Consider the following 14,634-nt stretch of genomic DNA (forward strand, 5'->3'; position numbering starts at 1 on the left):
AAACAAGATATGGCTATAAGAAAAATAAGGTTTACCTACTTTTTGGAATTAAAGCACATGACAGATACAGAGCTGGTAGGGACACAGCTCTAGGCTACAGGAGAAAGAACTTCAGTCATACCATGTAATATTTTATACCTGCTTTTAATCCTAAGTCAACAATACTTTCCAGAGCACTTTATTTTAAGCTCTTAACTACAAGGGACACTATAGGCATAGGGAAAGGCAAATCATTCAAATATTAAAAATGAGAACAGTTCATAGAATCATAGGAAATTAGGGTTGGAAGGGACCCCAGAGGTCATCTAGTCCAGCCCCCTGCTCAAAGCAGAACCAGCCCCAACTAGATCATTCTACCGAAGGTTTTGTCAAGCCAGGCTTTAAAAACCTCCAAGGATGGAGATGCCACCACCTCTTTTGCTAACTTGTTCCAGTGCTTCACCACCCTCCTGGTGACAGGTTTTTCCCAACATCCAACATAAGCTTCCCTTGCTGCAACTGGCTCCTTGTTTTGTAATCTGTCACCTATGAAAACAGTCTAGCTTCATCCACTTTGGAACCACCCTTCAGGTACTTAAAGGATCCTATCAAACCCCTCAGTTTTCTCCAGACTAAGTAAGCCCAGCCTCTCCTCACAAGTCATGTGCCCCAACCCCTAAACCATTTTCGCTGCTCTTTGCTGGACTCCAACTTGTCCACATCCTTTTGGTGGGGAGGAGGGGCAGGAAGGGCAGTACTGGACACAGTATTCCAGATGTGGCCTCACCAGTGCAGAATAGAGGGGAATAATTCTTCCCTTGATCAGCTGGCAACACTCTTATTAATCTAGCCCAGTATGCTGTTACTCTTCTTGCCAACAAGGGCACACTGCTGACTCATATCCAGCTTACTGTCCACTGTAAGTCCCAGGTCCTTTTCTGCAGAGTTGTTGATTAGCCACTCAGTCCCCAGGCTGTACCGGTGCATGGGATTCTTCCATCCTAAGTGCAAGACTTTGTACTTGCCCTTGTTGAGCCTCATGAGATTTCCTTTGGCCCAATTGTCCTATTTGTCTAGGTCACTCTGAATCCTAGCCCTACCCTCCAGTGTATCTACTACACTCCCCAGCTTGGTGTCATCCGCAAACTTGCTGAGAGTGCAATCCATCCCATCTTCCACACAGCTAATGAAGATATTGAACAAAAGTGGTCCCAGGACTAACCCCTGGGGGCTGGGGCACTCCACTTGATACCTGCTGCAAGCTAGACTTTGAGTCATTTATTACTAGCTGTTGAGCCTGACAATCCAGCCAGCTTTCAATCCAACTTAGTCCATTCATCCAACCCAAAGTTCCTCAGCTTGCTTCCAAGAATGCTGTGAGAAACCATATCGAAAGCCTTGCTAAAGTCAAGTATCCAAGATTGGTTTAGAGGCAAAAGGAACTGGAACTCATGGTAGAGGTGATATCTTTTATTAGATCAACTAGATTTTTGCAAAAAAAATTCTTTAATTGCTTTAAATTGATTCCTTTTGTTGAAGTCAAGGCATATTACATCCACGGTTTTCCCCGCATCCACAGAGCCAGTTATCCCATCATAGAAGGCAATCAGGTTGGTTAGATATGACTTGCACTTGGTGACTCCAAACAGACTGCTCCTAATTTCCTCTAAGTGTTTAGAAATGGATTCCTTGAGGACCTGCTCCATGATTTTTCCACAGATTGAGGGAAGGCTGACTGGTCTGTAGTTCCCTGGATCCTCCTCCTTCTCTTTCTTAAAGAGGGGCACTATATTTCCTCTTTTCCAGTCATCTGGGACCCCACCTGATTGGCATAAGTTTTCAAAGATAACAGCTCTGCAGTCACATCAGCCAACTCAGCAACCTTGGATGCATTACATCTGGCTCCATGGACTTATTCACGTCCAGCTTTTCTAAATAGTGCCTAACCTGCTCTTTCACCACTGGGGGCTCTCACCTTCTCCCCAAATTGTGCTGCTCAGTGCAGGAGTCTGGGAGCTGACCTTGCCTGTGAAGACTGAGGTAAAAAAGGTACTGAATATTTCAGCCTTTTCCTCACCTGTCACAAGGTTGCATCCCCCATTCAGTAAGGGACCCACACTTTCCCTGACCTTCCTCTTGTTGCTAATATACTTGAAGAAACCCTTCTTATTACCCTTCACATCCCTTGCTAGCTGCAACTCCAATTGCACTTTGGCTTTCCTGGCTTCAACCCTGCATGCTCGAGCAATATTTATACTCCTCCAGAGTCATCTGTCCAAGCTTCCACTTTTTGTCAGCTTCTTTTTCATGTTTCAGCTATGCAAAGACTTGTCTGATAAGCCAAGCTGGTCACCTGCCATATTCACCCTTCTTCCTGCACAATGAAAGGTTTGTTCCTGCACCTTCAGTAAAGTCTCTTTAAAATACAACCAGCTCTCCTGGACTCCTTTCCCCCTTGGACTGGCTTCCCAGGGGATTCTGCCTATCGGTTCCCTGAGGGAGTCAAAGTCTGCTCTTCTGAAGTCCATGGTCTATACTCTGCTGCTCTTCTTTCTTCCTTTTGTCATGATTCTCAAACATCTCTTGGTCACTGCTGCCCATCTTGCCGTCCACTTCTACATCCCCCCACCAATTCTTTCCCATTTGAGAGCAGTAGGTCAAGAAGAGCACAGGCCCTAGTTGGTCTCTGCAACACTTGCAGGAAGTAGTCTCCAATGATGATCAAGCTTCTCTTTGGTCAACAATTCAAAATAAGCTGTTATGAACTACTTTCCCCCAGCCTCTAAATAAAACCCCAAGCAACCTGTGGAGAGAAAGCAAACCTGTCCCTTCTGACTTGTTAATCTGGAGATGTTTTGTATTTGCAGAACTGAAGAAAATAGTTTGAGAAAGGAAATTAAGAGTAACAAATTCTCTTTCCAGCTCTTAACAGATGCTGATTTAAATCATGTGGTCTAGAATAATGGATAGGAAGAAAAATTTAATCTTAAATACACCTGAAAAGGTGAAAAGCTCAGCCCATCTGGCTATTTATGTCACTTCAATACAAGCATCTGTACACATCCTTATGAAGGAAACTATTTAAGTTTAAAAGAAAAATCCTACCCTTTACGTGAACAGAAAGCAGCCACTGAGCTACAGATGTCGATCATGTTGCAGGATTATCCAAGTTAGACTTGGGTCACATCATGATTGAGACGAGAAGTAAACAGAAAGAATGCAGGAACTCTGACCTATCTCCACCCCCAACTCTGACTGAACCTCACTTATCAAATGAATGGCTGATCTAGAAATGGGAAAGAACAAGCAGCTAGTTGAATGGCTTTATATCCCTTTTTATGCCTCAAGGAAAAAAAAGCCTCTTCATTCAGCATTTCAGTCACCTACAGCTGTCGTAACAGTCCACTTCCTCCCTTTGCTGTCAACTCTGTCTTTACTTTAAAACTGAATTGAATTTATCGAAATCCCACTTCTACCCCAACAGGGAAAGCTGCAGCTTCCACAGTGGACAGAAAAAAAATTGACAAGGAGGAGGAATGAGGAATATCTGCTGCAGATCACCACAATCCACTGATCTCACTTTATACGTGAAGATACAAAGACAAACTTCTCCCACCAAAAAGCTAAAACTGCATAGTCCATCAGGAACAGACTCACTGTACAGCTTCTCTTTTGGAAGTTAAGCAACAATTTGGAAATCATAAGAAATAAAAAGAGGAAAAATTCTTTGGACCTACTTGAAACAGAAACCCCCAGTATTCACCAGTGACCCAAGTCACACAAATTCTATTCTTCCTACACACCTCTTACTGCATTTAAGGAACACTCTTGTCAAGAGGCACAATGCTCCAACTCTATGCAAAAACGATGCAATTAAAAATAACTGAAATAAATTGGCCTTATAAACAAGAAAAAAAAAATCAGACACATTGTACTTTTACTAAATGAAAGATTAAATGCATTTTTGTTGTAGCATTTAATTGTAGTCAATAGAAACAACAGCCTCTGTCATTCCTGTTGCTTACCATTTTCAGGCACGTTCTAAAAATTTGAATTGGATGCTGCTTTCCTTCACAGCAAAATCCATAACCACCTGTAAATACTGCAGTATGGTAGCAATTGTTTGTGAGTGAATAACAGTATCATTTGGTGGTGCATTCAATTTTTTAAGGGAGAAATGTTAACTTACAATTTATTTTTAACACACAAATAGATTCCCTTGTGCTAGCTAAAGCTCTTTAGATTTATAAAATACTCTTTGTTTTAACAAATCTGAGTGATGCCATAGATCCCGCCTCCCTCAGCTTATGTGGGGGGAGGAGAAGGGAGGAAAAGAAGAGCAGAGACTTATTTTGGTTTGGCTTTGTGTAACATTCCCACAATTTACACAAAGCGGGCCAGGCAGACAGCAAATGGTTAGACTAGTGGTAATCTTTTTGGGTCCCCCATGAGATCTGGCACGTGCACAGGTAATAAAGCAGCTAGCTGTATCATTAAGAGGAAATAAAGAGTGTAACTGGACTTTTAGTATACAAATTAAATATTATATGCTGAGCTAGAAGTTAACATACACCTCCCTAGGCTCATTCACCTATTAGCTACCACTAGATAGAAGGACTGATGAAGGCACAAAGACAACCTTGTCCCACCAAAAACCTCAGTTCTTTATCCCCAACTGCTGAGAGAAAAGAATTAACTGAAACAGGCTGTAGGCAAAGTGAAGAATGGTCAATATTTTGTCTCAGTTTCAGCCAGTTTGGCTTCTTAATGAATCAGAGTTCACCCTCATAGGCAAAGGGCTTCTCAGTTCCTTCCCTGCCCCTTCCAAAGGTCCCTGAATATTTAAGGCAGAAGAGTTTCCACTACCTTATTGAGCTGCACAACCCTTGGCTACTGTAAAATAAATAAATAAATAAAATGGGTTCTTTTAAAGCATTTATCATACCTAGTTCTACTCAGAAGTCTCCCAGGAACCTGAAAACATACCATCTGTTGCAGGATATGTGCGAGTTTCCTGCAACAAATGGTAACTTGCCAGATATTAAAGGAATTTTCCCCCCACCTCCAACCAATGGTTGATCCATGACAACAGCTACAGATCCACAACAAAAAAGTTGCTGATTCAAATAACTTTGTTGTGCTAGGACAAATCTGACACCTGGCCAGGTGTCTACCCTCCACGATCCCACAATGCTCTGCTCTACCTCCCCTCCACTTGGAGCCAGCAGCTTCACCTCTGGCTTCCTGCACAGCCCACTTAGCACAAGCAGTCAGGAAGACTTGCTGACTGCCCTGCCCCTGTTGCTGCCTGGTGGCAACTAGAGAAGGCAAGGAAAACTAGTGCTCCCCATTCTCAGGCAGCCCAAGAGCCAAATACTTTGAAGAATTCCTAGGTGCCATGTGCTCTTTACATTTCTGGGCATATGGCAGCACTGGCAAGCAGGTCCCCAGAGCCAGGCTGTTTACTTGTCTTTTAAAGGTTCCAGTACAGGGGGGGAAGGGGAAAAAGAAGACAGTGAGTAGAGGACCCCCCCCCCCCCCCAGCCCCACATAACAGGCCCAGTTAGGTGACAAGGGTGAGGGTCTTCCCTGCAAGAAGCAGTAGAGTCCGATTAAGTGGTCTTCAGCCCCGCCACCCCCAATCCATTAACTCCGGCTCCTTGTGAGAGCCTCTTCACCCTTGCCTCCAATGCACATGGTGAAGGCAGGAGCTAATTAAGGGCATGGATCCTGGGTCAGCCTCTTCCACAGATCCCCCCCCCACAGCTACCTGTCCAGCAGCAAAGGTGACAAGGCTCTGTTTAACTGACAGGGGCTTATTGGGACTGATCAGCCCCTACCACCCCCAGAGGTTCACAGGAATCTCCATCACCCTTGCAGCAAGAATAAGGGGTCTTCTTGCAACCCTGGAACTTTTAAGGACTGCTGATATTCCCAAACCAGCAACCCATTAAAGCACAAGGAAATTTAAAGGGCTCAGTGGTAGCCTGAGATCAGATTCAGATGGCTTTGCAAGCCCTTTAAAAGCCCCATAATCACCCCCTGCTTCAGGAAAAGGGTGTTGAATGTGTGACCACCCACGGCACTTTATTCTTAGTAGAGCTACAAATTTTGTACTAATTTAGCACTATACAAAATAACATCTGGAGGGGGGCTGCAGATAGCAACATGAAACTGACGCTATTGACAGTTTCATGATTGCCCTAAGGGTTATGAATAGACATATTTAAATTGATTTGTACTGTCAAACTCTGGTAGAGTGAAGCTAACAAGTTATTAGCAGAAGCACTAACACTAGAGTTCTGTCTACAGACTCCAGGCAATATCACTATCTAGATTTATATTTAGTACAACAGGATCTTACACAGACTTAAAAAACATTCCAGCTAGTAAAAGCTTCACTTCTACAAAAACCAATATCTTGGATTCCCACAAAAAGAGATTCCCACTTGCCAGCTTTGAGTAGGTTTTAAAAGCCCTGGTTATATGAAGACAATTTATCAATCAATGAACGATCCAATGTACCTACCCAGTAATGTTAAAGGGATTACAGATATATTAGATTAACTGAAACCAGAACATTATTTCATCTTAGGTAAATGCAAGTCCTGCTACTCCAAGGTGTAGTGGGGCAGCTCTGTGCCCAGGATAGCCATGCAATGCCTGGGGCAGCACTGGCTGCTGGGGTGCCAATCACAGTAGCATGATCACCACTGCTGTGGTAGCAGTTATTTTTGCACCCCCATCTCACAAAGGTGGTGCCTAGAGCTGCCCCCAGCTCAGTGAGGGAGGAGGGAGGGAATAGGGGAAGGGTGGTGCAAGGCACAGGGCAGACCTGTGGCTCATGGGGGGGGGGGCGGGGGGAGTGGCTCCCGGGAGCACTGGGTGTGGGGCGTGCCCCCGGATCAGGGCAGGGCAGGGCAAGCAGACTGAAGGCTGGAGCCGAGGCTGTGCAGGGCTTTTCTCACTGGGGTCTGGGTGGAGGCTATGGAGGGGGCTACAGACACCCCAAATGTCACCGTAGCTCCCTCCCAGCGCCACCGCATGCCCAGTGCATCCCTGGCCTTCCCAGAATATGGGGGGAGCCGGGGGTTGAGCCAGGAAGAGCTGGGGCTGCACCAGGCGCATGGTGGCTCTGGGAAGGAGCTACAGCAACATTTAGGGTGGCTGCAGCTGACCAGCATGAAGTAATCATCCCATATCCCCAGTAGCAGCTGCCACTAGGGTAGCTATTTTAAAAAGCCAGAAAGGCAACAATGAATAGTCAACCAGTAAGGAAAACTGGATCATTCGGCCGCTATAGCATAAGTCATGCAGCACACATCTTAAGGATTTGCTGTAAAAACTTCACAGAAACAGAGCAGCTGACAAGCCTTTTGCAAACATTTAGAAGCTTCCACTGAATTCTGATGGTTTTTAAGGTCTGGGGAGCTTTATCTGTTTTATCTTTTGTTAAGGACAAATGCAATTTAATCACACTGCAAACTATTTTAAAATAGGCAGTAGCACTTTAAACTATCAAAACTGAAATGTTCAGGATCTGTTTTGTTTTACATTGCATAGTTATTGTGTTTCTCATTTTAGAAGATGGAAAAAAAAAAAATCAATGAAGTGTCAGATTTTTAGTGCTGCAATAATGACATTTCCAGCTTTTATGGTATCACAGTAAATATTTCAGATGTGAAGGGAACCTAAGTCAATGCAGTGCCATCCTCCCAAATTAGCTGGAAGACAGCTCAAGTGCCTTTGCGACTGCTGTGACATGACATAACTGGGTAGAATGCATAGTCAAGTTTACTGATGCCAAGAAGAAATTGCAAGCACATTGAAGTGTCAAGATTTGAGTCATGGGCTACAGTTCTGAAGTTCTGGAAAACTTCAGAGAAGGCCCAAGAGCTTTTCAGATAGGACTACCCCCCACTCAAAAAAAAAGTCTAGATAGACAGACCTGGGGTGGAAAGACAAAACAGGATTCTTCTCCAAACTCTAAACCCTCAGCATAAAAGGGTCTCATTTTGGGCAGACGCACAGGGATATGTGCAAACAAGCTCCTTTTCAAGTGCTGAAAAGTTCAGGAAAGATCCTCTACCTTCCAGCGAGATGGAGTCAAGAAGCCTACCACAGAAGTACAGAGAGGGGTCCAACAGGAATCCTTACACCTTGTATCTTCAAACAATCATCAATCAAGAAAGCATGGTATAAATTTCAGAGCATATTCATTCATGGTGCTTAGAGCATCAGATCACATTACTCAAATCATTTATAGCAGGTTACAAACGTTTATACTGGAAAAGTCAAAAAGGCTGAATGCTACAAAACATGGGTTCCCAAAGTTTTTATGCTGCAGTCAGTCACAGCCAAATGCAGCTAGAGTTTTCAGTTGGAAGATAGATAAGCATACCCCCAGCCCCCAGGTGGGCAGGTGGGCCAAACCCTGCACTGCTGCAGGCCCTGCAGAAGGAGCTGTGGCCTCTCCACCCAGCTCCGGGGAAGGCGCAGTCCACAGACACTTCCAGTCTATCAGCCAACCATGTTGCGGACTGGCAGCCAACCTACTGTGGCTTGCCACTGGGCCGCTGACTGGGGATTGAGAACCCGTGCTATACAAAAAGCATTCAAATATTAATTTCCTTTTTTGTCATTTGTTTTACACTTGGAAGTCCTATTTCTTTCTATTGATTTGCCGGCGGAGATTAAAAATTAACTGTGAACATCTTTATGTCATTTCCTTCTTTTCAGTCCAAATCCCATTTATTTTCAGCTTTGGAAGCAATAAAGGTTCACGTATTGCATTATCAAGACAAAATTACGGTACAAAAATTTCTTTTGGAATTCCTATAAAGCAGACTCATTGGAGGCTTTTTGATCCTGCGTTTTATTTGTTTTTTATCTTAAAAGAAAAAAAATCTTCTGCCTTCCCCAAGAAACCCCCATCAAAATATTGTATATTTAACAGTGGAAGACAAAAAAAAGAGAGGCGTATTCAACATCAACTTTGGTTGGGTTTTTCAAAGATGATGTTGACCTTAACAGGAGCTTGATGTGATCAGCACAGCTGAAGGGGGGGGACGGGACCAGACACCCCACCCAAAAAAAACCCCTAGCAACAAACTGTCAAAACCCGTAACTATTTTAGCTGCATGTTCAACTTTCATTCACCTGAAAACATCTGGGGGTAAAAAGGACACAGTATATGACCCCTCCCAAACCAGTAACAGTCGAGTATACTTCCATGTGCCACTGCTGTTTATATGTAAACTGGATCAGTATTACCAGAAGATAGATTTTTGAAATTCCTTAATTCTGTTTAACTGCTTCAAAAGAAGTTCCTTAAATAAGACATAGTGCAAAACTCAGAGTATAACAGACTATCTGCAGTAGCAGATAAGACAAACCATAAGAAAAGCGTGTAAAAAAAATGAATAAACATAAGGCGGTTTTAGTGACTTAAATGCACTTTGAAATACCTACCTTTAAATTTTATGTCTAGACCACTAAACTCCAGTTCAACTCCTTGAAGTGCTTCTCCTAGTGTTTCATGGTAATGGCTGATGCTTTTTTTTGATCCCACACAGAAGGGAAGAGAGAAGTATTTGTATGTCTCTTGGCGATTGTGGTAGGGTCCTACTGTATTCATCCACAAAACAACTTCTTCTTTATCTTGGTACTGAAAGACAAGTACATTAAAACATATGAGAAGCCTGGCAGAGTAAGATGTATTCATTGCTCATTTTATCTAGAAAGGCAGCAGTATGACTATAGCACCCAGAAAAAGGAGTCCAAGCAACAGCTGCACTTAAAATTAACTAGGACAAAAAGTCACATAGAAAAAAATATTTTTCCTAAGTCCTATGACCACTGTTCTTCATTTTCTTAATGACACAAAGTATCAGTAACATCTGACTTGTAACACTGCCAGAAATTAACAGCACGTTACCTTTACTAAAAGCACACCTTTTCAACTGCACCTACACACAGTTGTTAGTACAAGTGATGAAGATCCCAGGTGGCATGTAGAAAGAATGTAATCCAGTACAAAACCAGCATTCTTCTTCCTCTTAACCCTGAAGTAGCAGAGGCTGGGCTTTGTCTTGAACTTCTCTGAAGGAGCACCCACCAGCTACCTCTGGCCAGTAAATTTAGTCCCAAGTCAGAACAGACTAAGTTTTCCAAGCCTTAGTCACAAGAAACTCAGCTTTCTGGATATATGAAGATCTCACATACACTATGGGAAAGGAACAGAGTTGGTCAAATGTGCAAATGACACAAAATTATTCAAAGCGGTAAAGACCAAGGCAGACTGAGGAACTACAGAAGGATCTGGCATGACTGAGTCAATAGACAACTAAAAGGCAAGTGCAAGTCAATGTAGATAAGTGTAAAGTGATTACACACAGGCAAAAATAACCCAAATTATACCTACATTATGACGGGTTCTACATTCGCTGTTAGCACGCAGGAAAGAGATCTGAGAATTTGCTAAAAACACCAACTCGGTGCTCAGCAACTACAAAAAGGTAAACCAAATAAATGTTGGGGATTTTTAAGAAGGGAATTGTTAACAAAACTGTATTGCCATGCCCCTTTATAAATCCATAGTGTATCCACACCTTAAATACTGTGCACAGTTCTGGTCCCCATACCTCAAAAAGGATACAGAAGAATTAGAGTAAGTCCAAAGAAAGGCAACAAAAATTATTACTGGTATGGAGAGACTTCTGTAGGAGGAGAGACTAGAGAAGCCAGTATACTCCATTTAGAAAAAAAAAGAGAGATGTTTGAGGGGAAACATGATAAGGGTTTACAAAACACTAAGTGGTGAAGAGAAAGTATATAGGAATGTATTATTTACTAAATCTCTCACAATACAAGAATCAGGGGTCAGAAAATTAAACCAGTAGGTAGTACATTTAAAACTAATAAAAGGAATTTTTTTTTCTCACATAAAGCATAATTAAAGTGTGAAACTTACTGCCACGCGATGCTGTGGAAACTGACAGTTTAGCCAGATTCAAAAAAGGACTGGGCAAATTCTTGGAGGAAAGGGGCTTCAGCAGCTATTGAGTATGGGAGTTAGGGGTGCAGCCTCCAAATTAGAACTTCCTAGGCCTCAAGAGCTAGAGGCTGCAAGTGCAAGAGGAATGTGGAAAATACCCTGGTCATACCCAGCTCACTCTCTCTTTCACCACCCGCTCTTGGCCACTATAGGACACAGGATACTGGGCAAGTTGGACCTATAGTCTGACCCAGTGAATGACAATTCTTATGTGAGTATGTTCTCAGATAAATGCATCCAACATGCAAGCACAGGGAGGCATGAATAAATAAATATCAAAGCATTTAAATTACTCTTGGCACTTTATGCTTCAGTAGCACGTTAACCCTGGCTGGTTCTATGTTACAGTTAAAAAAAAAAAAAAGAAGTTAATTTACCTTCAGCTCTTTCCCCCCCACCAACATCCTTTATATAAATAGCTGTCCTATCAACCAGGCAAAGCATGTGAGTCTGATTTTTAAGACAGGATTAGATGCACATAGCTGTCTATGCATATGCAAATCCAACCTGCAGTCAGACTTACCAGTTAGAATTCAGGCCCTATAAATGCTCACAAATAAAAACCACTCTCACTACACTGAAATTCACACAGTTGGAACAAGTTAGAGTGGGAAAAGGAAACAACAGTTAGTCAAAAGTGCATTTTCTATTGCACAATTAAGACATTGAGTATAACTGTACATTCTCTCTTTCAACTATTGAATAAAGGTCCTTAACCCCATTTACTTTGAATAATCAACTTATACTGCCAGGGGAGCCCAAAATAATTAGCTGCAGACCAATACAGGATACTCTAAATACTTGAGGTACAAATGATTAGAAATATTTTTATTCTAATTCATGGATTTAAGCCAACATGTTCTGAGCAGTCATGCCAGTCTCCCAACAAACACATCTCCAAATCTGCCTAGTATGCTATTATTGCCAGAGCAACAGCAACAGAAAATGCTAAACATTAGAACAGATTCACTGTTGCATTCTGAGCAATAATACAGACCAGATACTTCTCAGCTTTTATTAAATGGCTTGGGAAAGAAACGAAACTACAGCAGTAATTTTGGATGCAGAAATAAAGAAAAGGTCTGCGTGATGAAGACAAAAAAGGCAAGAAATCCACTCTACAGCAACACATGCAGTGTTATACGAGTGTAGCATAAAGACCCTTATTTGAAGGAATTTGAAGTGAAGGAAAAAAGTACAGCTCCCCTCACTCTCAGCTCTTAAACTAGCAACCAAGACACTGCTCCCAGCTTCTGCTGGGAAACAGAGACATGTTACCCTATCTTCTCCTTTTGTAATGCCTGACTTGACTTCTATACCTAAAAGCTGTTGACTACAGTTTTCCAGCCCTCACTCAGTGTTTTTAATCTCTCAAGACCCAAGCACAATACTATTTCTTTTAGCAGAAGAACAGATAAAAATGGTAGCACATAAACAGAGCTACAGTTTTTGTACAACTTCCACTCAAACTGTGGGGGAAGATTTGGGAGGTAATATCTGAGGAAGGGCATTTTGCACCCAAAAGCGTAATTAACACCTCTTTCAACTGTAAAGTGGTCCAATAAAAGAATCTCACAAAAAGCATCTTAGCAGATGCCTTGGTGAGGTCATCTGACCCCAGCCATCTTTCCTGCCCAAGTACAAGGGGGCTGGACCCAATCATCTGTAAAGTCCCTTCCAGCCCCTAACATCTATGAAACTATGAAATCTTGCTTCTTTCATGCAGGGTCTTTCCCTGCATCATCTCAGCTACAAACACCATGACAACAATTATGAATTGTATCAATTTTCTGAGATTTCTGAACACATTTCTTTGGCTGTGAAAAAAAGGAAATGATGTTTTGGTTACTATTTTAATAATGCCCTTATTTGCAGCTCATCTGTTACAGAATGGGGATGGCCACCTTTCTTAGAAGTGCTGCAGCTCAACTTTGAATATAGTAACCCAGCTTGTTTACACAAGTAATATTGTGTATACACAAGTATTAAAAGGACATTAACCAAAGCCTCATTTTTGTGTTTCGGAGCAATAAAAGATCGCCAGACATTCATAGTATGTTCATTCCTCCACTTATCCCCTAAGCAGATTGTAAATTGTGTGATTACATGGTCAGCTCTTTGGGGTACTGCCTGGTTAGCACAATTAGATAGTCACCTCAGTTAGGGTTGCTAAATGCTAACATAATACAGAAGAGAACAGATATGTAAGCAAGTGACAATGTCATTTTCTTCATGCTGACCCCAAGGCGTTGTCATCCTGGCCTGGAAAGGAAAGGGACCAATTAAGTATTAGAATGGATTTCAGCCTACATACACAGTCCTTTCCTCTCAATGAAGACTGTGATGGTAGTAGGGTTCCATGGAACACAGCCTGAAAACAGGTATCTATTTCTATCTGAATAAGGAAATTCAGGCCACTGTCTCAATACATATGTCACCTCAAAGATGAAATGAGGATGGAATATCAGATTTTTCCAAGCTTATTGGTCAAACAACTATGATCTCATTTAAGATGTGTAATTACTGGAAAGATGCTTGTATCACCTTTGTATCCAAGCCCTAATTACTAGCATCTTCCCATCTATTGGGAACAAAACATGCAAAAGCAATCATTAAAATACAGTGAAATATTTGCCATGTCTTTGTCCTCAAGAAACTTCATAGTTCAACACATGAAACATCCTATTTTATAACCTCCAATTAAGCCTCCAGGCTTCAAAAGCAAAATGATCACAGAAGGACAGCTTCAGTCATTCCAATAAGAAATAACACCACCTCAATGTTTATCACACTCCCTTACCACAATTTCCAAACAAAGAAAGCATTAAAAATAAAGTAGATAGCCAAGACATGACAACCATAGAGAAAAGAATGCCTCATTCCAACAAGGACATATTAATCAATGTATATCAGGCTACAAATCCTTTGGACAAGGGACTGTCTGATTTAGAAAGCATTATCTAGCCATACACGGCCATCAGCGTAAATGTTGAGTGTAGGCCATGTACCCATTTTGCAGTGATAATATCCCTCATACACCCAAGTAGTCTAAAGCGGTGATTCTCAACCACGGTGCTGTGAGATCCTTTCAAGGGTGATGCAGAGCGCCATACAACATTAGCACTTAGGTGCACAAACTTGATTTACAAAATAAAGCCAGATATTTCAAGTAGGAATCCATAGTGTCCAAAACATGGTCGCGTTCTCTGCAACAGAAAAATTGCTCTATTATTTTTCTGCAGTTTTTACTTATTTTATTTATTAAACTAAAAGCTAGCATTGTTCAAGGGGTGCCTCAAGTTTTAAAAGGTTGGAAACCACTGATTTATAGAGGTTCACTGATACATCGGTCCAATACTCGGATGGGCATCGATATAAAGAAAATTGAGTGCAACGGAAATCAGCTTTTTTTGCTCTGTGAAGCCAATAATGTGCCCAATAAATGCACTGTACATGCGCACAGCCGCAGCACAGTACATAGGTTGTGAGACGCACAGCCTGGCAGCTTAGAGAGCTGTGTCCAGCTGGTAAGTCTGTGGTGGTGGAAGGGGAGGGATGTGTGGGGAAAGATCAAGGCCCCTGCGGTAAGGGAGTGGGGC

General features: G+C 42.1%; 1 protein-coding gene across 1 annotated transcript in view; it reads right to left on the minus strand.

The window, feature by feature from the left end:
- TM9SF3 (transmembrane 9 superfamily member 3) overlaps positions 1-14,634 on the minus strand; it is a 104,969-nt gene that overhangs the window by 79,726 nt on the left and 10,609 nt on the right. The window contains exon 2 of the mRNA XM_090057064.1: positions 9,451-9,646. Coding sequence (XP_089913190.1) covers positions 9,451-9,646 — 196 coding nt within the window. The remainder of the gene's footprint in view (positions 1-9,450; positions 9,647-14,634) is intronic.

This window comes from Crocodylus siamensis, chromosome 7 (genome assembly GCF_052110815.1).
Source record: "Crocodylus siamensis isolate JL-2025a chromosome 7, ASM5211081v1, whole genome shotgun sequence".
Lineage (NCBI taxonomy): Eukaryota > Metazoa > Chordata > Crocodylia > Crocodylidae > Crocodylus > Crocodylus siamensis.